This window comes from Panthera uncia, assembly GCF_023721935.1.
Source record: "Panthera uncia isolate 11264 chromosome C1 unlocalized genomic scaffold, Puncia_PCG_1.0 HiC_scaffold_4, whole genome shotgun sequence".
Lineage (NCBI taxonomy): Eukaryota > Metazoa > Chordata > Mammalia > Carnivora > Felidae > Panthera > Panthera uncia.
This window is the reverse complement of record NW_026057585.1, coordinates 7037301-7063972: the sequence shown is the minus strand read 5'-3', so window position 1 is coordinate 7063972 and position 26672 is coordinate 7037301. Positions and strand designations below refer to the sequence as shown.

Genomic DNA, 26672 nt, shown 5'->3' with positions numbered 1-26672 from the left:
AGCCTGCTTCCGCTTCTGTGTCCCCCTCTCTCTCTGCCCCTAACCCACTCACATTCTGTCTCTGCCTCTCTCAAAAATAAATAAACATTAAAAAAAAATTTTTTTTTAAAATAAAGTATTTCTCTCTGAAATATTTTTAAGGATGGCCTGCAGATTTTAGCAGTTAAAAGTTCACTGGATGGAAAAAAAATCCCCTAAAAGTTTCAGTACCCTATTATTTAAGTCTTAGTATTTCCCCCGTATGTTCGACATTATAACGGTGTTTCAGTTAAAGACTCATTTAAGCGTGACGACAGCAGGGGTTGGAGTATTCTGAACCCGAGTGAGCAGATGAGTCTCTTGTCCAGATGGGGGCTTGTGACCACAGCGTTTCTCCACTGCGTCACAGCACACTCTCAGCTGACATCCACCTGGAGTATGAAGGTGGTGGCATTCTGGGAGAGAAAGAGTCTCTCCACACATACCCACTGATGATACAGAGGACAGGCCACTCTCCTAACATGTCTGATATCAAATAATCTGTCCTGTTAGGTCCCCAGATATTCTCATATTAATCAGTCCTCATATTAGTCCCTGTTTTGGGGTAGGAAATCTGCTCACCGGGTATGGAGACAATAAAGAAGAAATGGAGTCTTTTTTTTACTGAAGGAAGTGCAATGCAGCTTGTTTCTTTAACCCAGCTCTTCATAAATCCGATCCAAATGAACCCTAGGCCAGCTCAGCCCAGGAAAAAGTGAGGGTATGAGCTTGAGAGTATGGGGAAGAACATGCCAAAAATGGGAGCCACCCGGCGACAGATGAGGAAACTAGGAAACTAGGACTCAGAGAGGTTTAGGAGCTGGCCCAGGTCTCTCAGCTGGCCCAGGACAGGGCTGGTGTCCGGACAAGGGCAGCCAGCTCCAAAGCCTGCACTGTTGGCCACAATTCCACCCTCCTCCAGACCCAGTCAGGGGATTGTGGGGCCATGACTGCTAAAGATGGGAACCCACTGCTCTTGGCTGCACCACCCTGCTTCCCTGTCTCCTGTATTTCAGCCTGAAACAGCAGCCACCTGAATCTCAGCAGGCAATAATCCCCCCCAGGCTCAGAACAACCCCCCATACTCCACCCCCCCCAAAACTCGCCTCACAGGTGCTTTCAGTGGTCAAGCTACTCTTTGCCTCCTGGGTGAGCGCACCTGGAATTTAGATGTTGGAACCAATTAAATCAGTTTCCTTTTGAGTTTTTCTCTCTTCTGTCATGCTAGAATATGGCCCATTATATTCTGTTCTTACACTTCAACACCGTCTCATTTCCCTCTCAGTCTGTACAACGTGCCTCCGTAACCACCACCCACACACGGCTCAAGAGCCCACGAAATGTGGTTTGTCCAGAATGAGACGTGTTGTGAGTGCAAAATGCTCACCAGACACTGAAGGCTTAATATGAAAAAGGGAATGTAAAATCCCTCGGTAATATTCTTGATATTGACTACATGTGGAAATGAAAACATCGTGGCTGTATTAGGTGACAGAAAACATATCATCAAAATCAATTTCATCTGCTTTGTATCGTGTTTCTAACTGACGGCACTGCCCCCAGCCTGTCCTTCCAAGATACCCATGTACCGTCTTGCTCAAAAGCTACATCTGTGAGCTCACCATCCTCAAAAGCCACACGTTCTTGTTAGAGGAGGCATCTCAAAACTACAGCATGCTCTGGGGAATAAGGTTTTCACTAGAGCTATTTAAGACTCTCTTTAAGAGTCTCTTAAAACTTATTCTGCAAAGTCTGATTCAAGGTAGTTCTACACACTATTGATCATTTCATTAGGAATTTCTTTATCATCCCTACTATTTTCCAGTTATTCAGTTCATAGTTGAAAAACTCACTTATGATTAGTTTCTTATGAATCTGATTTTCTCATTATTTTCTGAATGTGTATGTAACACATCATTTTTTTCCCTAGTTCTTAACTGTTACAGGGGGAAAATGTTCATGAAACTACACAGCAGTGAGCCGGGTGGAAATTCAGACACTAGTCACAACAGACATTTTGGGGAACACTACGAAAAGGAAGTGAAGGCCATTAGGACCCAAAATGGGCCTGAGAACAAGTCTATCAAAACAGTTTAGCTTCCTCAGATGGATACCTGGTTGACAGAAGAGATATCTCAAGGTCACAAAGGGTAGACCTTAGAACTAGGTGTTCCCAGCTGGGGGCAGAGAGCAGACATGAACTTATTTCAGAGACTCTGGGCAAGAGGTCTCTTACTTCTACTGGTTTTCATTGGAGCCCCACAGGCACGAGCAGCAGCTGAGAAGGAAAAGACCAAAGGGCACAAGGGCAAGAGATTTAAAAAAAAGAAAAAGGACAAAAAAAAAAAAAAAAAGAAGAAGAAGAAAGAAAGAAGTCAAAGGAGAAGATCCTGTGCCCGTAAAGTAATTGGAAGACATTTTCCTTTGAGGCTGGTGGCAGGCACTCAAAGCTATCTCCAAAGAACTACTAAAATATTTTCCAGCACTTTCCTGGGGTTGGTCTCGCTATCTTATGCTTCGTATTCAGACCTCAACTTGTCCGAGCAAATGGAAAGTAGTATCCTGGTTTCACTTCAGTCCTGAGACGGATGGTTTGATTTGCAACTGCAGAATCAAAGAGGCTATAGCCTCCTGTAATAGCTTGAAAAAGCTTTCTGCACTTAAGAAACGTGAGAGGAAATCAGAAGATGGAAAAGTCATGCAAACGAGCACTCGTGGACGCAAACTTTCTGCTTTCAAGCAGAGAAACCAAAACCTACCCCGAAAGCCCGTTTTTATTCCAGAAAAGTCAGAGTGCTCAAGAGGCGATGAGACACATTTTTAGATCTCATTCTTAAAAGGTGGTTCCAACGGTCTTTCAAAATTTCTCAGAGGCCCATCAAAATTAAACCAAAAACTTAGTCACAAGTGCAAGTTGAGGAGATCCTGGTTTTTTTAAAAAAAGACATTCTTGTGACAATTAGGGAAATCTGAATAAGGGCAGAAGTTAGGTGATATTATAAGATTATTGTTAATTTTCACAAATACTATATTATTAATACTATGCAAAAGTACTTGGGAGTGAAGTGTGGGTGTATAGAGAGAGTATAACTACAACAAAATGTTAATAAACACGTAAATAAATCCCCATTCTGAATTCTACAATCCCAAAGGAGGTTTCCCCAAGCCCCCTTCGTAGATGGTGACGTTGAAAGCAATCTTCCGTGATTGGTAACTGTGCCGTCCTATATAATTTCACAGGCCTTGGCAAAATTACACCGGACAATGTGTACACATCACATATAAGAGATCATCTATGGGGCTGCCTGGCTGGCTCAGTGCGAGAGTGTGCGACTCTTGATCTCAGGATCACTGAGCTTGAGCCCCGTGCTGGCTGTAGAGATTACTAAAAAAATAAACAGAGAAAGAGAGGGAGACAGATTATGTAGGCTCTTCATGTTTTCATAAGTGTTGCTTATCTAATCTTGTGTTGGGAAGGCATGGATTTTGAGTCCAATGGACCTGGATTCTGGCACGCGCTCACTCCTCGCCTGTGTGAACTTGGTCAGAGTACTTAACCAACCAAACCTTTGTTCTCCTCTTTAACAGTCTCTACCTAAAAAAACAAAACAAAACAAAACAAAACAAAAACTGGTGTGAGAGTTCAATGAAAACAAAAATCTAAAACTGCTAAGCACAGAACCTGGCGCAGAGCACGTACTCAATTGGTGACAGCTACTATTACCACAATGGGCCCTGTTTTCCCGCAGGAATACACAGCGTTACTTTCACTCAAATTGTCTTCTTCCTAAGTAAGAACACACAGACTCTTTGAACCTTGATTGCAGCAAAAAACATGAAGAAGTCTCACATAATAATGCGAGATAACTTTATAACTTAAAATGGAGACATGCTTAACAAACCGGTAGCATCTAATGTCCAGATTTGCCACTGTTGTTAAGAACAACATGAAAATAAATCAATGAAAGGAACTTTTTTAATTTTTTTTTTTTCAACGTTTTTTATTTATTTTTGGGACAGAGAGAGACAGAGCATGAATGGGGGAGGGGCAGAGAAAGAGGGAGACACAGAATCGGAAACAGGCTCCAGGCTCCGAGCCATCAGCCCGGAGCCTGACGCGGGGCTCGAACTCACAGACCGCGAGATCGTGACCTGGCTGAAGTCGGACGCTTAACCGACTGCGCCACCCAGGCGCCCCTGAAAGGAACTTTTAAAGAAGCAGTTTACAACTTGGTTCCTATACAAGGAAAGAAACTCCAGCTGGGGAGATGGCTGGCAAGATAAAGGAACCATAAAATGTCCACAGCAGCAGAATAAGGCAGGTTCTGCTAAAAGAAAAAAACAAAACAAAACAAAACAAAACAAAACAAACCCCACAAAAAACAACTAAGACAGCAGGTTCTTACTGAGCTTTGCTACCTGCCCAGCACTACCAAGGCCCTGTCCACGTGTTACCCTGATGATGCAACCCAGCACCCAAGCCCGCTGGCTCTACCTTCCAAACACATCCCCCTATCTCCCATTCAGTCCCCTTCTCTTGCAATCTTTTCTTATCAGCACTGTTCCTACAGCCTCCCCAACTGGTTTCCCGGCTTCTCCTTTGCCCCTCTATAGATTGTTCTCCACGCAGCAGCCAGAGTAATTCATTGAAACACTCCACCATTGTAATTTCGTTCCTGTCCAAAATCCTCTAAAATCCTATCTTGCTGGGAGTAAAAAAAGTCACAGCCTTTAACGGGGCCCATAAAACCATCTCCAGGACTTTGCCCTGATTATGTTTACAAGTTCATTTCCTACTACTTTCTGGCACAGTGGTCTCCTTGAAGTTCCTTAAATGCCTGAAGCTTATCTCAGGGGTTTTGCTGCCAGCCCCCCTGCCTGGAATACCACTCCCCCGAACAATTAAGGAGACCCTCCCCTGACTACACAGTATAAAACAGTAACCACTAGAAAGTAGAGTGGCTGAATGAAATATCACACATTCAGCCCATGGAGTACTATACAACTATAAAAAGACAATAAGAATGATCTCTGTGAACTGATATGGAAAGATTATCCAGACATATGGTTAAGAGACAAAAATAAGGAGCGGAAGAGTACATAAAGTACTATGGTTGCATATCTGTATCTATAAAAAGAAACAAGAGGGGCGCCTGGGTGGCTCAGTCGGTTAAGCGTCCGACTTCAGCTCAGGTCACGCTCTCGCGGTCCGTGAGTTCGAGCCCCGAGTCGGGCTCTGGGCTGATGGCTCGGAGCCTGGAGCCTGCTTCCGATTCTGTGTCTCCCTCTCTCTCTGACCCTCCCCCGTTCATGTTCTGTCTCTCTCTGTCTCAAAAATAAATAAACTTAAAAAAAAAAAAAAAAAAAAAAACAAGAAAGGTAAAACAGAAACAAACAGTATCTGCTATAACAGCTGGAGAAGGTGGGAATAGGATTTCTCTGAGCTTATCTTTTTACATGGTTTGATTGGAACCATGTTAATATTTTACATATTTAAAAATTAAATCAAGGGAGGGGAACCCTAAAATGGAATAGAAACAAAACAAATTGGGGCAGCTGGGTGACTCAGTCAGTGGAGTGTTTGGCTCTTGATTTTGGCTCAGGTCATGATCTGACTAGCCCACGTCGGGCTCTGCGCTGACAGTAGGGAGCCTGCTTGGGATTCTCTCTCCCTCTCTCTCTGCCCCTCCCTCACTCATGCTCAATCACTCTCTCTCGAAATAAATAAACAATTTTTTTTTAAAGTTTAAAAAAATTAATTCAACTATATACTGAGTTGATAGCAAAACCACACAGAAGGAAAAAATAACTTTAAAATACAGTTTTCTGTACATATTCAGTGGGCTATATGGAAGACTAAACAGAACTATAAAGAAACCTTGAACTGTATTTAATAAAGTCTGTGCTTGGTAGTGGTACTGGTATAGCAATTAGGAAACTATTTTGTGTTTAATGTATATTAGGAAAATATACTGATTCTATAAGGAACAGAGTTCTCACTGTGGCAAAAGGAGGTACAAATAGGGAAAGGAGGAAACGATGAACCAAATGGTTACATTAGGCTTCGTGGTAAAAGGATAAACTCATAACTTCGTGAAAACTCTATTTCCCTAGTTCTGAGAACGGATAGAGCCTAGAAACCATGACTCCATTAGCCTTCAGCACACCTAGCACCCCAAAAATACTGATTTCTAAATTCCGTCTCCCACTCAGAGGAACAAGAGAATCTACTGATTACAAGCAGAGGCCGAAAAGGTACAAAATGAGTCCAGAACATCTTTCCGTGCCAGAAAGTAGGAGATGCTCAAAAACTGATGGAAACATGGCAAAGAACACTGAGGTACACAGAGGTTCCCATCTGCCAAATTCTGGGTCACTGGGCATCAAAATAGATAATAACAAGAATGCCATCTTAAAAAATATCCAGGAGTCTATACTTATACTAAAAAAATAAAATGAAAAAGCTCTTCATTACTGAAGAATGTCAATGGTGTATCAAGAAAATTAGGGAGAGACAATTGCCATCTACAAATATTTTAAGGGACCTGGGGAAGAATCACCACTGGATGCTGAAACATTGGGTGAGAGATTGTTGCAGGACAGTCACACAATCTCAAGGTGTCACTTGATAAATCATGTATTATTTATTTACAAAGGGCAACAGGTGCCTCTGCGAAGGAGAAATCTGGTTGGATCACCTTCACAAAACAACCAAAGGTCTCCAATAATGGGACAAATGGACTGCATCTGCTCCCTAATGAGATGCACGGAGGACACAACACACCTGTGAAACATTCCTGAATCTGATTCCAAAATCTAACACTCCAGAATCTAATCATGAGAAAACAGATGAGCCAAATCGAGGGACATTCTAGAAAACTGGCCCAGACCTTTCAAAAGTGGTGATGTCATAAGGTACACCCCCCAAAAAAAGAGTTGGCAAGTTTCAGATGAAAAGGGATTAGGGGCACCCAGGTGGCTCAGTCAGTTAAGCTTCCGACTCTTGATTTCAGCTCAAGCCATGATGTCATGGTTCGCGTGATCGAGCCCCATGTGGGGCTCTGCACTGACTGCTAGGAGCCTGCTAGGGATTCTCTCTCCCCCTCTCTCTGCCCCTCACCTCTCCCTCTCTCTCTCTCTCTCTCAAAATAAAACAATAAACATTAAAAAATAAAAAATAAAGGGGATTAAACAGGCATGACTACCAAATGCAGAATGTGCTCCAGGATTGGCTTCTGGACTCTACCAGAAAACAGTATCATATCGATGGTGTATTTCCTGACTGTGATCATGGTTCCATGGCTTACTGGAGACATATTGTTCTTTGAAAACATATGTCCAGATATTAGGGGTAAGGTGTCATGAGATATGCAACTCTCCTCTTGCACTGCTGGTGGGAATGCAAACTGGCGCAGCTGCTCTGGAAAACAGTTTGGAGGTTCCTCAAAAAATTAAAAATAGATCTACCCTATGACCCAGCAATAGCACTGCTAGGAATTTACCCAAGGGATACAGGAGTGCTGATTCATAGGGGCACATATACCCCAATGTTTATAGCAGTGCTTTCAACAATAGACAAATTATGGGAAGAGCCTAAGTGTCCATCAACTGACGAATGGATAAAGAAGATGTGGTTTATATATTCAATGGAATACTACTTGGCAATGAGGAAGAATGAAATCTGGCCATTTGCAGCAACGCGGATGGAACTGGAGGATATTGTGTAAGTGGGATAAGTGAGGCAGAGAAAGACAGATATTATATGTTTTCACTCATATGTGGATCTTGAGAAACTTAACAGAAGACCATGGGGGAGGCGAAGGGGGAAAAAAGTTACAGAGAGGGAGGGAGGCAAACCATATGAGACTCTTAAATACTGAGAACAAACTATGGCTAGATGGGGTGGGGGGGGGGGGGAGGGAAAGTGGGTGATGGCCAGGGAGGAGGGCACTTGTTGGGATGAGCACTGGGTGTTGTACGGAAACCAATTTGACAATAAATTATATTTTTAAAAAAAGATCTGCAACTCTCAAAGGTTTAGACAAAAAAAATTAAGTGTACATGTAAATGAACAGAGAGAAGTAAACCAAAGGTGTCAAGATGTTAATAACTGGTGATTCCAGAAGAAAAGTGTATAAGGGTTCATTATGCTATTTTCTGCAACTATTCCACAGATTTGCAATGTTCCAAAGTTTTAAAGAACTAAAAAGAAATATTACCACACTCACTCTCCTTTTCTCTGCATTACTAATCTCTGATTCGTCAGTGTTTACTTTACCACCACTCAATGTCTACATATTTACTCATTTATTCCCCCATTTTAACATAAGCTTCACTAAGGCAGGGAAGTCTGTTCTTTGTTGCAACCCCACTCTCCTTGTACGGTGCCCAACACATAGCTAACACTCAGTAAGAATTTGTTCAGTGACTGACATTCACAATCGTTCTATGAAGCACACACTATTATTATCCTTCCTCACCAGTGAGTGGTCTCTCTCTTCCAAGGCAAGTGGTCTCTGTCTTCCATGCCCAGCGAGGCATGGAAAAGTTAGGTAATGTACAGAAGTTACAACTCGGGTGAGGGGCAGGGCCAGGGTGGAAAGCCAAGCATCTGACTGGAGAGCTGATGCTCTTTTATTAATTTAATGTTTATTATTTTTGAGAGAGAGAGAGAGACAAAGAGAGAGAGAGCAAGTGAAGAAGGGAGAGAGAGGGGGACAGAGGATCTGAAGCAGGCTCTGAGCTGACAGCAGAGAGGCCAATGTGGGCTCCAACTCACGAACTATAAAATCATGACCTGAGTTGCAGTCTGATGCTTGACCGACTGAGCCATCCAGGTGTCCCAGAGTTGATGCTCTTAATCACTGGTGGGCTGCTTCCCAATGAGTCAGATTCTGCCTGTTTGCGTGTCTCCTGGTTTCCACGGCCACCAGCATAGGAAAGCCTCAAAGCTCCTGGGGTCCTGTGATGGCACCTGCCCTGGCCTCCCTGCCTCCAATTCCTCCCAGCCTCCGATTCCTCCCAGCTACACGCCTTCCTCTGCACGGAGGCCAGATTATCCCTCCTAAGCACAGGGTTCCGATTCTGCCAGGCCCAGAAAGAGTTCTCCTTTGCCTGCCAACTTGTCTTTGTCACCCCTTGGAATCCTTTGCCACATCAGCGCGTGTCCACACACCACATATCCCGGTTGGCTAGGTTCACATACCCTCCCTACCCTGAAGTCTTTGCTTCACAAGAGATACCTGACTTCACCACAGTCTTCTCTCCCTCTGCATGCCCACAGCACCTTATGCTCAGAGGCCTGTCTTACATTTACTTCTGTACCTTGCAATGCAGGCACTTTTGAGGTCTCTCAACCCCTCCCCGCAAGCTGTACTCCACAGATATGGGTACCCCACAGGCACTCGGTGGCTGGAAGACTGATGTGTAGTTTGGGCCAAGGGGCCTCCAACGGGAAACCCTCACGTTAAGGAAAAGTAGTTAAGGGTTTATAAACATGCTCCGGGGGTTTGGCCAGGACCGTGTGTGTTAGGAGTTTACAGAAAGTGGGGAGGTAACAGCGGAGCCAGACACTTATTTCATGGGGCTGTTAATCCGGCTGAAGAAGTGGGAAAGGGATGAAGGCAGTTCCCTTAAGGTTTCAAAAGGCAGGAAAGAGCACCGGCCGCCCTACTTAGGAATCCCGGAGTGAGGCCATCGCCCACTCAGACGCTCCCCTCGGCCAGTCCCCGTCCTAGGTCCCCCGCCGGCAGCAGTGCCAGTCAAACACGCGGTGTCGGAGGAGAGAGGGCTGCGGGGGCAAGGGGCGGCGAGGGCGGGGGCGCCAGGCGGCCGAGCTCGCTCGCGCGCCCCCTCCCCGCGCGGCGGACTAGCCGACTCCTCGGGCAGGTGGAGCCCGCTGCCCAGCCCGGTCCTCAAAGGGCTCACAGGCGCGGAAGCAGTGAAAGGGTAAACCAAGCTGTCGGCGGCGAAGTAACCCGGGGAGGGGAAGCCGCTAGCAGTCCCTGGAACTTAGAAAAGGCACACCCTTCCGGAGAAACAGTGAGTCGTGAGATGACACGACTTGGGGCGGGGGGGGGGGGGGGGGGGGGGGGGGGGGGGAGTTCCGAGGGGTCTTAGAGGAAACTACGCCGAAGAGGTGAGCGAGCTGGAGTCCGGTCCCTCTCCCAACCAGGATTCCGGTGCCTAAGGTCAAAGTTACTTCCTGACTACCCACGGGAGACTCGCTGACGACGGGACAAGTCTCTCCGCGGGCAGCGTTTCCCCCGCCACCCACCCCCCGCTCCCCAACCCAAGTTGTAGCCTCCTCGGGCGCCGCCCGTCCACTCGGCGCCGGAGCCCTGGGGTCCCCGGACATCTCCGGCACGGCCCAGTCCCCGCCGGGTCCCGGGGGAGGCCTCCACTCACCCAAATGGAGCACCAGACAGGCCACACCGAGAATCCCCGCGGCCAAGAGCCCGTCTCTCCCCGCGTGCATGGCTCGTCCGGCCAGCCTCTACGCCCGGACTGGGCCAGGGTGGGCTACAAGTTCCAGGGCAGCTCCGCCCGGCGCCGCGCGCAGGCCCGGTCCCGCCCTCCCGTCGGTCCCGCGCCACACTCGCTGGCCCCGCCCCACCTCCTCGCTGGCCCCGCCCCACCCTAGCTGGCCTCGCCGTACCCCGCCCTCTCCCTTGGTAGCCCCGGTCCCGTCCCGTCCCGCCCCCTCTCTGGTCCCGTTCCGTCTCGCCCCTCGCTGGCCCCGCCCTGCCGCCTCTCTGGCCCCGCCCCGTCCCGCCCCGTCCCACCGCCTCGCGGGCCCGGCCAGTCTCACCCCTCGCTGGCCCCGCCCTACCCCGCCCTCTCCCTTGCTAGCCCCGGTCCCGCCCCGTTCCGCCCCCTCGCTAGCCCTGCCCCACCCACATGCTCCGCCCCGCGCTCGGCCTGCTCCAGCTTCCAACTCTGGAGCTTCCTTCCCGGTCCGGTCCGGCGCAGCTGCGCGCCGCCCCCGCACCCTGCATCTGCTCCAGACGCCGTCCTGCCTCCCCCCGGTCCCCAAAGTCATTCCGCCGCCTCCCCGTCTGCTCTGTGGAGCTGTCCGTTCACGGTGGCTTGCGTCTTTAAAACCAAGCTTGTGTTGGTTCCTCCTCCTCCTGCAGCTCTTTCGCTGGACGTTTGGGACGAGACGGAGGCATGTGTCCGCAAGTGGGGGTAGGGGGAGCTGCGCCCCGCTCGGCCGGCCTCTGCGGTGACCGGAGGACTCTCCCAGAGGACTGGGAGGCTCCCAGGCCCTTCATTCCTTCAGCGCTTTCCAACAGCAGAGCGCGGGGCTCGCCTTTCCTGCCGGTCACTGTCCGCTCGCATTAAAAGGAAACATTTTGGACCCCTGCTAGGATGTGCGGGATTACCTGGTCCCGCCGATCTCGTTCGAGGTCGAGCCACCTTTTCCTGAAGGCTGCCCCCGACGCCCAGCACTCCCTTCCTCCGGAGCTGGGACTTCCAGCCTTGGGTTTCTCCCTTCTCAGTTTCCTCTGTGTTTTCCTCTCTACCTCCATCTCAACTGTGGACTTTCCCTTAGGCTGAGGAGTCCGGTGTGGTGGATCCCCGCACTGTGTGACCTCCCGCAAAACCTCCAGCCCAGGCTGCAGCAGGCATCTGGAACACTTCACCCTAGTGATTAGTCTTCTTGATTGGCTTGCCCTCTCTGCTGCCTGTCTGACCCCAGACCAAATTACTCTGCTCCCAGAACCAGCGCCTCACGATGGTCTCCCTGTCTGCACAGGAATTGCCTCTGTCCAGTGATGGGAGTCAGGGGAACTCTAAGTTCCACGGGACCTGGAAGCTCTCCCCATGAACAGGACTCCCTCCTGTCCTAGTAAACACTAACATGTCACTTGTGAAACTGAGTGGAAGTGTGCTTTCTTGCTGATGTCATCTCCAACATCAAGTGAGGATCCCAAAACCATTCAAAACACTTGAACCGTAAGAATTCCTTAGTTCTTAAATCAGCCATAACATCTTAAAAACTATCTCTATCGGTGAAGTTTCTGGGACCAATGTCACGTACCATGAAGCATGCTAGCTTAAGACACCCCCTACTATGTGTAGATACTGGGAACGTGAGGCAGGGGCAGCGAACAGCACAAAACGTGAGGAAATCAAGTTTCTGCTCTGCCCCTGGCTGGTAGGAACTCAGACCAACCGGGAAAGTTAGGATAGGGTCAAACTTTTAGACACTGGAGAGCCCCTGAGAGTTTTTGAACCAAGAAGTGATCCTAGCAAACACCTGCTGAGCGCTAAGCCAGGCCCTGTGTTAGTTAAATGCGTTACCTGAAATAATTTTATCTTCTTGCTGTCCCTAGTTTCACAGAGGGGGAAATGGAGGCTCAGAGAAGGTAAACTACTTGTCCAAGGACACACAGTAAGGGGCAGGACTGGGAGTCCAACTAACGTGAAATCCAAATTGCCACTCTCGCCCTTTGGCAGGAGAGCGGGTGCAACTTTGGGATAGGCAGCTGTGCTGTTGCTGGGACTGGCCAACAGGAGCCGCCAACCCTCTCAAGAGCAGGGCAGAGGAAAGGACTGCCCAGTCACCTGGGGCTGGGAAGTATGCTTCAGGTCATGGTCTCCAGCCTTTGGGTGAGATAGGATTCTTTGGCTGGACGCTCCTCTGACCAAGACTGACAATCGGTGTCAGGTCTTTTATTAAGAGAAATGCTGTGCTTCTATCAAGCATTTTTAGAAGAGCTTATATGCATGGCCTAGCTGACTTCCATGAATCAAAAGTGGCTCAGAAAGGTGGACCTGAATTACACAACGAGCCAAAAAGGCTCTATTCATATACTGAGGACTCGCCATCAAAAGGAGAGTGGACATATTTTTCGTCCCGTGGCCAGTATTGAGAGGTCCAGTTTTATCAGCTTGTCAGTGTAGATAATCATGAACTAGGGGTAAGAAAGGGGGCCTCATTTCAGCCTGTTCATGTGGCATGGGGTGGCTGCTCTTCCAAGCATGTCCCTCTCTGGTACCCTGGCTCTAGTTCTTGCCAACCTTGTAACTACCACCCCCCTCCCCCCAAGGAAGCTTAGACATTTCAGAATGCACTGAGCACAACACTACCCCTAATCCCACATACATGGAAATTGTCTCTGCCTCTTGCTTCGGAAGTGTCCGTTCACTTCACTTACATAAACACTGGGCAGATTTGCACCAAAGGCGTAGAGGGGCAGTCGTCTTCCCTTTTTAAAATGTTCCCTGGCAGAAAGAGAGCATTTGGGGAAAAAATTAGGCAAAAGTAATATGTAAGGCTTAACATGGAGCCATTCTGGATACCCAAGGGATAAACAATCACATTTCAAGTCCTAGCCAGGCCAGCAGCTGCAAGAAGTTGATAAGGATGCTGCAGATAGGGCTGTGAAGCTGGGGAAAACACACATTAAAGCCTCTGAAAGGTTTGATTTTTAAAAAGAAGAAAAAGAAAAGGAAGCGCCTCCCTCTGCTTTTTACCATCCCTCTAGTTGCTTTTGCATATTCTGTGCCATTTAAAGAATTACAGATGGGTTCTGCCTAATGCTGTATGGCTGGTGTGGCTTTAATCATTCTGTCATTCTCGCTTTGCAGAAGGGCTGAACTCCCCCCCCCCGCCCCCCCGCCCCGGCCCCACAAACATCCCAGCATTCCAGGTGTGCAGGACACAGAGGCTGGTGTGCTGGTGCTGCTCTGTCCTCCATCCTGGAAAATGGTTGCTGACAATTTCCCGGGTCAGGACAGCAGCACATCGTTTGGGAGAGATGGTGTGGTCTTGCTGCAGAGGCCCTCCGCCTCTGTTCCTACTGTTCTTTCTCCCCTTCTCCGCCAGTTTCCTCCCACCCCATCCTGTCCCACCCCGCTAAAAAGGAAAGCTAGGCTCACAAGTTCCATTCTGAAACCGCCTCTGGGGACTCCGGGTGTGTTGTGTGTTGCACAGATCTAGAGGCCGCGTAGCCTTTTACAAGTTCTCAGCAGATGACAGTCAAGTGTCGAGAAAGCGTTGTTTTTTTTTTTTTTTTTTTTTTTTTAAGTCATCGTTTGTACAAAGGCACGCTTTAGGCTGTGGGGCAGGATGTGGCGGTAAAGGCTGCAATTCTTGACCCTGGAGCCCAGCAGGCCAAAGTCAGGAGCAGAACTCCAGACCCCCAGGGGACAGTGTCACAGAGCAAGAGAGGCTGTTAAGGGGTGGGAGGGGTGGGGGTGGGGGAGGAGAAAGAAGGACCGTGTACTCCAGTAACTGTAAACAGCCATATTTTCAACATAATTTACTACAGGTCTCTGAAGTGTATATAAAACATTTTAGTGCAACATTTTACAAATAGTTTTCCTTTAAAAAAACAAACAAACAAAAACAAATCAACAGCTCTCTACATCATGCATGGGTAGTTTTCTTACCCCACCTGTTTTTTTCAACAATAAACGCAGAGAAACCATTGTTTGAAAAGAATATGAAAACCTGCTACAGAAACACCCTGATGAAAGAGGGTGCCGGTCGTATCCGTGTCCGGAATGGGCCTAGCACAGTGTAGTTTTTCATTAATGCAACATTGTAGCCGTAGGTAAGTACGTCCAGAGAACCAGTTGGCAATTTTTCCTCTCCTGGTCCAATGCTCCGAGCTCCGGCAAGGCCATGTGCAATGAGGTCTCCCAGCCACTGGAGGGCACCATTACCGCTCATCTGACACCACATTTCCATAGAAATGGCCAAACAAGGTCCTGGGGATCTTCACAGAAAGCTGAAAAGCTCACCCTTTGATGGTATCCCCCAGCCCAACAGAAAATACACACGGGAAAAAAAAAAAAAAAAAAAAAAAAACTACTAAAATACTGGCTTCGGTTTCTTTTCTTCCTTTCAAATTTCCTGTAACCACTCCACATCTTTAATTGCGTGCATCACCTACTTTTCTATACCTGTGGGCAAGCTGGGCTCTTAGTAGTTACACAGCCAGTCCCAGCCCTCTGGCATCTTTCCCTTCACACCCTTCACACAGAGGAAAGCCAGGCATCTTCCCTCAAGCACTCAGGCTACAAGGCAGGGGCTGATTTCCCACAGAAAGCCCATGCACCTGTAATGAAGAAATGGGGCAAAGGACTGCCTCCTTCCCTCACCCCTGAGCCTGACTGTACCCCCAAAGCATTGCTGCAGCATACATAATACATGGAAATGAGCATGTTAGGGATTAAGGTGTGGTGCCTACACAGGGTCTCAGAGGACAGTACTGGTGTGCGGGGAGGAAGAGGAGACCGGTCTACTACATAAGCCAGTCCATCACCTTGCTTCCCCTGGGCTGCGGCATAGCAAGGCGTCTGCTGAAAACCCAGGCCACCACCTGCGCACCCAAAGACCCCGATGCGGATGGGCACCCACACGGCCTCCCGTGGAGTCTGTTCCGTCTCAGGACAGACAACAATCCCTCTGCTCAGACTTCACTCCGGAATCCCCAGTGGCTTTTTCTAAGCAGGGTGTACCCTTGGGGTTCAAGATGCAAGTTCCCGGAGGAAAGGGGATGGCGTTCTTGGCCAGCAAAATATAGGAAAGTCAGGGCATGCTTCTCCCCTGGGGTGAGCAAAAGGGCACAGGAGGGGGGGGGGTGGGGGGCGGGTGCTAAGCACCCTGCTCCATAGTGTGAACGAACAGGGCGACTGGGGCCTTGTTGGGCTCTAATGGGCATTCGAATAAAAAGCCACTGTAACCGTGAACAACCAAATCACCTAAGACCACAAACAAGATCTAAGAAGGGGAAGGGCAAAACCCTGCACCGGCATGAGGTGACTCTAAGCCGAGACTAGGTGGTCTGCAAGGGTTACAGAACGGGCTGTGTCTGGACCTCTCCTAGGCAGATACTCTTACGGCAGTGAGACACATGGAGAGAGAAATGGTGAATGAGAAAGACACCGTTACCTTGGAGGGAAATCTAGCTGGAAGGAAGAAGAAAAACCTAGTCTTCGTATCTCCAGGGTGGTGGTGATCTCTCCCCTGGTCTCCAAGTTCCAGGCTCTGGAAACCACCGCCCTCCCACCACCGACTCCTGGAGGAACTCAGCGGTCTGCCGGGCCCCGTGCCCTCCGGTGTAGGGTGCATACGGTGGCTGCTTGGGCCCTGTGTGTTCAGCTCAGCACGGCCCCCTTTTCAGGCTCACTGGCCACTGTCCTTTAAGAGTGTGGCAAAGCACCTTAAAATAGAAGCCCACCCGCGCACAGTTACCAGTTCGAGGCCGCTCCTGTGAAACAGATCAAGCCGACAACTAGCCTTGTTTCCTTCCTTCACTAATCACTGGCTTTGATCAATCTGAAAGTCAGTGGCTGCTAAATGCAGCCTTCTGTCCAGGTTAGCCAGCAAAGCGTGTGCTGTTTGGGGCTTTTGACTTGTTCTCCAACAAAGTTGTGTTTTTTTGTTTTTTAATATATAATTTTTTGGCAAGGTTGGAACGAAGCCTACTTTTGCTTCCCTGACAGTCCGGTCGGGCATCGTCTACTCTAATGGGGTTATGCAGGATTCCTCCCGTACGTACACAGTTCTTTGAAGCAAAATTCAATGCTTTCATCTTGACTACAAAGTGGTTCCAACAACTCCAGCTGAGGGAAAAGATAAGATACAAATTGGGCCCGCATGACACATAATTTTCAAGTCTCGTTAAGAAAGTAAAAAACGTTTGGGCATGTTTCTGATCCGTGAGTAGTATTTTCAAGTATGCAGAAACAAAGAGTCCTGGAAGAGATTCCTTTGCACCAAAAAGTCCGTCCTCCCTTTGGCCATCGGCGGTATGTTACGAGAAATTCGTCCGCAACGTTACGGAACCCAAGAAGGGTAAACCGGGGGGATTTAAAAAGAGTCCCTTACAAAGAATAAGAACCCCTGTAACATCTATCTGAGAATACGATATAAATCAGTGAGTAGATGTGGCATCTGGAGCTACTCACTACATTACCAAAAACAAAAACAAGAAGCCTAATTCTGCAGGATAAGGACATCTGCTCCAAAACAGCTAACCGACCACGACTGCCACCTAGAGGCGGTCTGTCTCTGTGCCGGATCCGGGACTTGGAACGTTGCTCAAGTCTGACTGTTGGCTGCCAGGAGAGCACTCCAAGAGTTGCAGCGCCGTCTGCCCGCCGTCCGATCACAGAGCAAGAGGCAGGAAGGGAGACTGTCAGCTCCTCCGCGGCTGAGGGCCGCTGCGGTCCCCTTAGTCTATGGCTCCTGGGTGGATACTGAGCACAGGGGGCTCCAGGCATGTGGGGGAGTAGTTGAGGTGTGGTTCTTTGATCCACAACAGGGGCACCCCATTCTTCCCGTCGGAGCTCTTGCTGGAGTTACGGCTCTTGAAGCGCACCAGCAGGATGGTGATGATGAGGATGCCGAAGATGGGGAAGGGGTAGAAGAAGACAAAGTAGAAGAGTGCGTCGTTGGAGCAGATGATGGACTGCAGGGTGGAACCTGAAACAGAGGCAGGACAGTGAGGGCGGGGAGCCTGGACCGCCCGCCTCTGCGCCTCAAGACCTGGCCCAGCCCACCCGCGACCCCCGCACCCACCCTGTCCTTCCCTTGCCGCTGCCAGGGGTGGGGGGACCACCCTCCTGGCCGTGTTCTCACGGCAGCGCCTCCTTCCACTCACAGCTGGAAGTTCATTCAAAGCGGTGCCCCCATTTCCCACCGGGAGCCAGGACTGCGGCTTGGAAAGTCATATAAGAAAATGTAGTTTATTGACCGTGAACCCAGCTGCCCCTACAAGAAGATGCTGACTGCACCGAGTCCGCACCTCCTGTCCGGTGGTGTTTCCCATGTCCCTTGGCGCCAAGCTCTGCTCCAAGTGGGCTTCTCTGGGAAGTGACACATTCTCTCCCCGCCAGCTTCTCAGAGCAGTTTTACCAGAGACGATGGTTACTTGAGTAACCTTAGCAGTGGTTAACATTATCAACTAAAATGCCATTACGGACCATTTACAAGTGTCCAAAAGTGTGTCTGTGGCTACAGAATTCATTCTGGATATGGAAGAGGATGAAACCGGCCCCCCCACTTCCCAGACCCACAAGGCCTCAGCAGGGGCCCAGCCCCTGGTAACCTGCCCTTTTCCCTGGAAAATAAGGCTGCTGGCTGATCACCACGTTCTACGAAACGTAATAAATATGGGCATCCGCGGTGGGCAGACGGGTCTAAACACCTTCCCTTGTCCTTTTGGGTCATGCACTAGTTTGTCAGGGGTCTGAGTCTCATTTAGGCTTTTCTCTGTGTTCTTTTCTACTGCACAGCTGTTGTCATCAGTATTATGAAGAAAACTCAGCACATGCTTATTAGATTTCCACAGTACATGAAATCGCTGATAGTTCCCTGCTCCACCCACTTTTCACTTACAAAACCTCAATTTCATATGGTTCCATCTAATCAACAGGAGGTAGTCAAAGAAAAGAAAAAGCTGACAAAGCTCAAACATTCAAGCCAGAATTACCTAGTAAAATGCATTGGCTGAAACGGAAACGAAGTTACAGTTTCTAGCAGATTCTGTCTTTCTGCGTTCCAGGCTAATTCTACTGTAACAAACACCGCCTTCAGTCTGCCATGTCCCACGCTCTGACAAAAGGCAACTGTAAGAGTGCCCTGTTAGAACAAATTATTCAGCACAGCCATTATTTCCTCTGGTCTCTGTCCATGGAGTTCCTTGACCGGGTGAGAAGTCCGGGTCCTGGACCAAGGGAGCAGGGCCGCCGCTAAGCCCTTCCCAGATGCCCTGTGGCATCACCCACTGCCCTTCTACTAGTTGGTTCTCCCAACCATGCGACATCCCCCTGAGCCTCGAAATCACCCTCCAAAATACACATGAACCAAGAACACAGACCGTACTCAGGCTTCATTGTTTTGGGGTTTTTTTTTCTCCCTTCTTATGAGTCTGAAACACGGTAACTGGCTAAAGAGGGACCAGGACCCTCTGGAGCCACCAGTAACACCTACCAATATACTTGGACGATGAGCTCTCACTAAAATAGAATCTGGTGGGACATCAGGATTGTGATCACTTTAATTCCTACCCACGTGGGGCAGTCAAGGGTCAATTCCACGAACTGGTGTTTCAAAGCCGAAATGCCTGGGACAGGTGGGAAAACCACTTACTGAGCCATAATCGAGCTCTGATTTCATTCTTCCAGACCGCTGGAATCAACAGTTGGAACCAGCAGGGACCTCCTTCCCCTGTAACCTGGGAAAACTCACTTGTGTCCAGAACACGGATGCCGATGGGGGCCGACTCCTCCTCCGTCAGCCGGTACCATTCCTTCTGGGGGCCGGGCAACCACTCCTCCACGCGGCATGAGTAGTTCCCCGTGTCCCGGGGGCTGGCCTGCAGCACGGTGAGCCGGTAGAGCAAGGGGGAGAGCCTCTGGAAGCGAAGCCGGCCCTCCCACGGGCTGCCTTCTGGGCCAAAGACAGCATCCGGGCCCACGCTCAGCAGGGCCGTCCGCTCTGTGAGGTCCTCTTCTTCCTCCTCGTCCCCCTCCTCCTCCTCCTGTTCTCCCAGGCCAGGGCCTCCCCTTTCCCCTCCAGCTTTAGTCCTCAGAGAGTACCAGGCCACGGCAAAGCGGGAGTCCTGACTTGATCGAGAAACGATGCTACAGTCCAGCTGGAAAGCTGCCTTCTCGGACACCGTGGCATTGGGGACCACCGTGTCCACCTGCAGGGCGGCGTCTGGGGGAGGTGAGGGGCAAAAAAGGAGGAAGAGGCTGTTTTAGTTTCTCTGCTCAAAACAACCCGTGTGTCCATCACCAAATACACTCTAGTAACACAGTAACATACAATACACACCTACTACTGGAAGGAGTAAGGCAGTAGTACGTGGCAGAGATGAGGAAGGGCCCAGGGAAGATGGCTAGACTACAGGAGAGCTGTGCACCCTGTGTGCCACTGTATGCAGAAGAAAATGTGTTTTGTTCGGACACGTGGATTTGGTTACATTTGCACAAAATATCTGTGGAAGAACTCACAAGAGGTGGGTAACACGGCTGCTCATGGGAATCTGGGGAGGAAGGGACACTTACTTTCACTGTAACCTCTTGCAGTGGCTGAAGGGTCCCCCCACCCCCAAGATTCATGCCTATCTGGAACTTCAGAATGTGACCTTATTTGGAAATAAAGTCTTTGCAGGTGTGATGAACTCCTACTGGATTTAGGGTGGGCACTACATGCAACGACCAGTGTCCTGAGAAGAGAAGGGGCCACACAGAGAGAAGGCCGTGTGAACTGGGGCAATGCAGCCACAAGCCAGGGAATACTTGGGACCACAGAGAAGCTGGAAGAGGCAAGGAAGGATTCTTCCCTAGAAACTTCAGCGGGGGAAGCCTGGCCCTGCTGATAATTTGCTTCTAGACCACTAGCCTCCAGAACCATCAGACAATAAATTTTTGTTGTTTTAAGCTACGAAGCTTGTGCTAATTTGTTATGGCAACCCTGGACAAGGAATTCACCCTTCAGCAGTTCTGGAGTCTAAACTGTGTGCATGTAGATGGTTACCTATGCCCCAGGGAACCGAGCAGGTAAGTTTTCACCAAGGACTGAAGCCCAGCCATAGACAACAGACCCGAAAGTGCCCCTCACCTTGAGCACAGACCCCAGAAGGATGTCCCGGATAGCATCTTCCCGACAGAGATTGGAGACACAAAACAGCCGTGGAGAGGTTACCCAAGCAGGTGAGTCAGACCTCACAGACACCACCGGGCAGCTATAATCTCTATCTTCATTTTGCTGCCTCCCCCCTGCCTTTGTTTGGCTCACTGGGGTAGGTACTCAACAAATAATCCGTTCCCTCCCTCCTAAATGGCCTGTTTGGCCCTGTTGATGAAATGCTCGCAAAAGATGCCAACATAACAGCCACAAAAGCAGAGATACCAAATCGGATTCTGCTTGGATAAAGACCAAATAGGACCACTTCCCAGGTACTGTCCTGGGCTTTCAATGAATTGGCTTCATGTCGCTCACAGGTGAACACAAAGCTGGGCGCCCCCACCTTTGTGGGGCTCCGCCAAGCCCCCGCACACCCCCATCCAGAATCTTGGTGTGCGTCACGGGCACCTGAAAGCTCAGGACCTGGGTACAGGTGGTGGGAAGTGTGCCTCGGCCCAGCACCGGTGGGGGAGAACACGCTGGAAGGCAACGCGGCAGGGTGGAGAATACCCTATCATAGAGACTCCTGCTCCCTTGCACATCGGTTCATCCTTGCAGAGATCACGGCTGACTGTGTCCCGAGCCATCAGAGAGGAATCCTACAGATTAAGGCACATCCTAGGGCACCTTCACCCTGCAGAGCCTACCAAGCTGGTGTCCCAAAGCTCCCAGCGGCTGGCCAATGTGATGCCATGCAATGGCAAGATGGCAGAGACCCCGGAAGGGCCTCTTCCCCACCTACTCTCCCTTTGCTTTCTTCTCGTCTGAATGCTTACAATGTAAGCATTCACTTTTTTTTTTAAGTTTATATATTTATTTTGAAAGAGAGAGAGCAAGCCTGAGTGGGGGAGGAGTAGAGAGAGACAGAGGGAGGGAGAGAATCCCAAGCAGGCTCCACAACCAACAGGGGTTTGAACTCAAGAACGATGAGACCATGACCTGAGCAGAAACCAAGAGTCAGGCGCCTAACTGACTGAGCCACGCAGGTGCCCCGGTGCTTAACTTTTCATGTAAATTTCCTGGCTCCTTCGTGTGCTTAGTGATGACTCAATACAAGTGTTTTGAATGAAACAGGCCCACTTTCCCGTGTCCTCCCCCCACTCCCTGTAGCATGTCTCTCACTAATGTGGTGGCCCGTGTCCGTCCCCTTCTGCCAGAGGCCAAACCATCTCCCTGTGCAGACTTTAGCACTCTTTCCTGCTTCAGGTATAAGCCACAAGAAAGAAGCGTGCTTCTCCCCCTCCCCTGTAGGTTAAGCTGCAATGCAGTGGGCAGTCCAGAAATGTCTGTCTGCCCCTGGGCCACCTGGAGCCCTGGTTTGGCAAGGTGCAAGCGGGTGAGCCTCCGGGGAGAAGAGCACACTCAGATGCCACGTCTCTGCCAATTTACCTTTGGAAGAAGACACGCGGCAGTTTCTAAGCAAGGCGAAAAGAGAAAACACATAAGCTCATGGCAAATAGGAGTAACCCCAGGCAGAGGTGATTTCCTGTCCAGCTTCGGCAAGACACAGAGCAGAGAGATAATGCCCTTTCCTGTAACAAAGGGCACGTTCACTCTCGAAGTGTGTGTTCCGTGACGCATGGGGTGAGCACAGCTGCGAGGCCCCCGTGTCCCACCAAGGCAGACAGCCGCTCCACGCAGGTGTGGAAACATGATGAATGCTCCCACCAGACCACCAACAGAGGCCCTGGGATGCTCAGAAAATGGGCAAGACGGAGCGTTCGCACTGGCCCAGCCACAAAGTTCATTCCTGCCCCACGTCCGCTGCGGGGGGGGGAGGCACTGACTTTTCGCTCTGACTTGAATGAGGAGGTGATATTGCAGAGGACACAGGAATCCTGCTCACCTCTGCTTTAATTATGGGTTTAAATGTGTAACGATCATTATACTGAGTAATTATGTGCATTTAGCCACTTTAGGAACAACAGTAAGGACAAGAAAAGCCACACAGTGCAGTCAGAACAGTCGTCGGCACCAATAAAATTATTAGGAAGTGAAAGACTAAATTTCATCATTTTCTATTTAAAGCACATGAATCCATTGTTTTCCAATGAAAACCTACAAGCCCAATTTTTTTAACCGCACTACTGTTTCAAAAGTTTTTGCGTATCTACCACCTCCTGAATCTGAATGTATTCTTTAAAGAGAAAATATTCTGTGTTCTGCAACAAGTGAAAAATGTTACTCTAGCGAAGAAACAGGATCACCTTAGGCCAAAGCCAGATGTGCAATTTCCCATTCGCTTAGGGGGGAAAAAATCTGAGACAATTGTAAACGCAAAATGTAAATGCTCCTATGTTTAACTGCAAACAACGTATGTTGCGCAGCACACAAAGTAGGACACTTATGAGGGGAAATGCCCAGAGCAGTGAGGGCCTGGGGATGTGAAGCCTCACCTGGCCGCATGACAGTAACAGCCATCTGCCCGGCAGTGTCCTCTGCCCGCTTATACCACACGCCGCTGGGGCTGGGGAGCCACTCCTCCACGCGGCAGCTGTAGGTCCCGCTGTCCTGCACCGCCACGTTCTGGATGAACAGCCGATACACGCCGGACGAAGGACTCTCCAGATGCAGCCGCCCCTTCAGGTTGTTTTTGGCCGCCTGCTCTCCATAGTGGAAGGTGGCCTCGCGGCTCAGGCGGGCCACAGTCTCCCGCTCCGGGTGGTTGGGCTTCCACACAAACCACTCGACCACGAGCTGGGACGCAGCGCTGGTGCGGTTCAGCACCACACACTCCAGCTGCACCTGCTGCGTCTCCAGGACCGACAGATTCCCCTGCGCTTGGCTGAGCTTCAGGCGGCTGTCTGGAAAGGGGAGGAAAGGCACATTAGCAGCGAGGCACAACAGGTGCTCTCATGCACGTTTTGCAGACGCAGGCCGACGGCTGCCCTCCCCGTGCTAAAGGGCAGCGGCACACTCCATCAGCAGAAACACTTCCAGGTGGAGCGCCCTACACATAACGCGTTCCTGGATCGCGTGTCCGAGTGCCCGGACTGTCAGCAGTTCATGGTAACAGCTGTCCCCCAATTTATATCTCGTTGATTCAGATGCACAGAGGAGGACAAGCATGACCTATGGATGCCTCCACACCCAGTGACAGCAGACCATAAGCATACAGCTGACCAGAGGCGTGGCTGCGAAGGGACAGGCAGGAAAGGGCGTGCTGAGACCCCCTTTCAAGCCCAGAGCAAATTTTAAAAACTGACCACAGGATGGCTAGAATACACCGGACTGTCCACCACCAAAGAACTACAGAGGAAGCAGTTTAAATATGTCCCCGAGTTGGCCTTAGGAACCGCAGTCCTTGCTTTCTCGGGTTCCCTCTCGAGGTGGGAACAGAACTGATCTGACATTAGTGAAGAAAAGCCCGATATGGATGGAACCAGTGACTTGACAGCTCAGCCCATCAGATCCTCCTCTAGAGAGAAAAGTGTCGTTAATGATGGTACACCCAGATGACAGGCATGTAATTTCATAAAAGGTCCTAATGAGTCTATCTGGACCAGAGAGATCAAACAGCTACAGAACTGCAGGAACACCTGGGGAAGGAGACCTTTGGAGTGACATTTGAAGAGGGAGAGGGCCGCACACCGTCACGTTTTACTTTTTACATTTCAAAACTTCCCGAGTATTTTACAATGGAAGGCAATACCCTTTGGTATTAAAAGGTCAAAAATTAAAAATAACAGAAAAACTGTTTTAAATAACTGGTCTCCCCAGAATATACATATACGTGTGTGTGTGTGTGTGTGTGTGTGTGTGTGTGTGTGTGTAGATGTTAACTCTAGTTGTCCTGGGTTGAAAGATTATTTTCTTCTTTGTGTTTTCCCAAAGCTCTAGAAGCATATTCTTTCTCATCAGCAAAAAAAAAAAAAAAAAAAGGAGAGGGGTGGTGTGTAGAGAAAGGAGAAGCAGAGGAAGGAAAAAAAAAAAAAAAGAAACAAAAACTCTCAACTGAAAAGGAGGAACGTGTTGTTTTAATCAGGGTCTTGTGCGTTTTCTGTTTAAGGTGTTAGTATTCCCCAGAGATGGCTCTCCCTACACGGATTTTGACAAACATCCTTCCTGCCCCAGTGAGCTCACTGTGGGTCTGTAGTCTCAGATGGGGGGAGTCCCTCAATAAATTCAGGATCCACCAAGATTCTCTTAGTTTCTGCACAAACAAGTGAAGGGAAAGGATGACACATCTGGTGGGCGGGGGGATCATGTCCTCCCACCAGACAAAGTGACCAGAACTGAAAACAGACAGGAAGAACAGAAACCTAAGAGAACCCGTGTAGGCCAAATGACAAATGCCAGTTTTCAAAAGTCCCAAGGACTGGTCTGAGGTCTCTGGAAATACCAAGAGGGACCAGGCAGACCAGAGCTTCCTCTGCAATACATCAGCAGAAGGGTTCCCAAAAGTGCCACTGAGGGGGGTGACAATCTGCACTGGGGCAGTCTTAGCAATACAACATCTGGAGGGAAAAGGGGGGCCAGGCCACGTCCAGGCCTCTGCATCTGGTCCTATGTGCTGTCTGAACAAGTGTTTATTGAGGCTTCCTGGGAGATAAGCCATGGGAACAGAAAGGTAAAAAATACACACACACACACACACACACGCACGCACGCACGCACACTTCTATATATAACACATATTTCATGATGAGTGAATTTCCATATGTATAAATACGAATAAGCAGTTTATAATTCCTTACATATGAATAAGTAAAGAAACAGAATGCCAGGTGGGGGTGTGTGCTATGCAGGGGACAGAGAAAGGGGTACAAAGTGACTAGGATGCTATTTTAGTTAAAATGAGCTAGAAACACCTCTCTGAGGAAGAATGAGATAAATGAAGATCTATGGTCAACCTGTTCCAGGCTAAGAGAACAGTAACTACAAAGGCCCTGGGGTGTCCAAGGAAAGCAGCCATCTGTTCCTTATTCAATCAATATTTATTAATGGCACCATGCCAGTGGCTGAAAATACAAAGACACAGCCCTGTCCTCAAAGTGCTTAGAGTAGAAAAGAATTGCAAACAAATAATTGTTACATTAGGTATTTTATAATGAAAAAAGAACCTCTGGCGATATGGGAGAAAGCAGGGAAGGCTTCCTGGAGGTGATGTCGAGTGAAGTCTTGGGGATGGGGTAGAGACAGGGGAGAGGCCGTGGGAGAGGGGCGTTCCAGGCAGAGAGGACAGCATATAAACAAATGCATGGACATGGGACTTAGGGTAGCACCCCCGCCCATCAGGAAGGACAGGCAGCGACAACAAATCACAGGCCACGCAGATATGAGGGATGGACAGGGAGCTTAAGGCTACATCAGGTGGGGCTTAGAGCTCTTTAACAAGGGGAAAGGGAGACTGACGGGGCACCCTTCACATGTGAAAAGATATGACCCAAAGTTATCCTGGGCTGCTCCAGGGGCAGACCTAAACCTGGAGGGAAATTACATGGAGGGGGATTTTCCACCCATGAGGCCTGCGGATGTAGAAAGCTCCCCACCCCGGGAAGCATTCCGGCAGAGGTCAGGTGCCGGCCCAGTCTGTCAGGCAGCAGAATGAGGGCCGCACCCACAGTCTGAGAGGGGGCAGAGGGGCGGATCGCTTTGCAGACAGGGAGGGTTCCTGAAATGGGTAGTAAGAAAGAAAGGGGAAGCAGAGGACAGAGACTAGAAAGTGCCCTCTGGGTCAGAATGCTGGCTATGGAGCTGGCGCCAGCCTGAGCTCCGGGGTGTGACCTGCTAACCCAAAAGGAGACCCAGGAGCTGCCAGGGACCCTCCCTTGCCACCTCTTGCTCAGCACAGCCGCCCCTCGGGCCTCTCTCTGGTAAGGAAGACACTGTCCGTAAGAGCAGAGTCAAGGACGCTTTCCTGGGGTTGCCCTCAGCACCAGGACGCTCTCACTGCAGACAAAGCGGGCAGCCCACAGTGTACCAGGGTGACGGCCCCTGCACCTGCACCCACACCCCACGTGGACCCTGCGGCACCCCGTCACCCCCAGGCAGGTCTCTG

General features: G+C 49.6%; 2 protein-coding genes across 3 annotated transcripts in view; both read right to left on the bottom strand.

Annotated features, from left to right (window-relative positions):
* The window catches only part of CD58 (CD58 molecule), a 39803-nt gene extending 29200 nt beyond the window's left edge, over positions 1–10603 (bottom strand). The window contains exon 1 of one of the 2 annotated variants that reach the window (XM_049618386.1): positions 10426–10603. In XM_049618386.1, coding sequence (XP_049474343.1) covers positions 10426–10495 — 70 coding nt within the window. In that variant the 5' untranslated portion in view covers positions 10496–10603. The remainder of the gene's footprint in view (positions 1–10425) is intronic. The other variant, XM_049618385.1, reaches the window with a different exon arrangement.
* A 3385-nt stretch (positions 10604–13988) lies between these two features.
* IGSF3 (immunoglobulin superfamily member 3) overlaps positions 13989–26672 on the bottom strand; it is a 93887-nt gene continuing 81203 nt past the window's right edge. Inside the window, exons 9-11 of the mRNA XM_049618371.1 lie at positions 23068–23475; positions 19229–19699; positions 13989–17461 (exon numbers count right to left, since the gene is read on the bottom strand). Coding sequence (XP_049474328.1) covers positions 17211–17461; positions 19229–19699; positions 23068–23475 — 1130 coding nt within the window. The 3' untranslated portion in view covers positions 13989–17210. The remainder of the gene's footprint in view (positions 17462–19228; positions 19700–23067; positions 23476–26672) is intronic.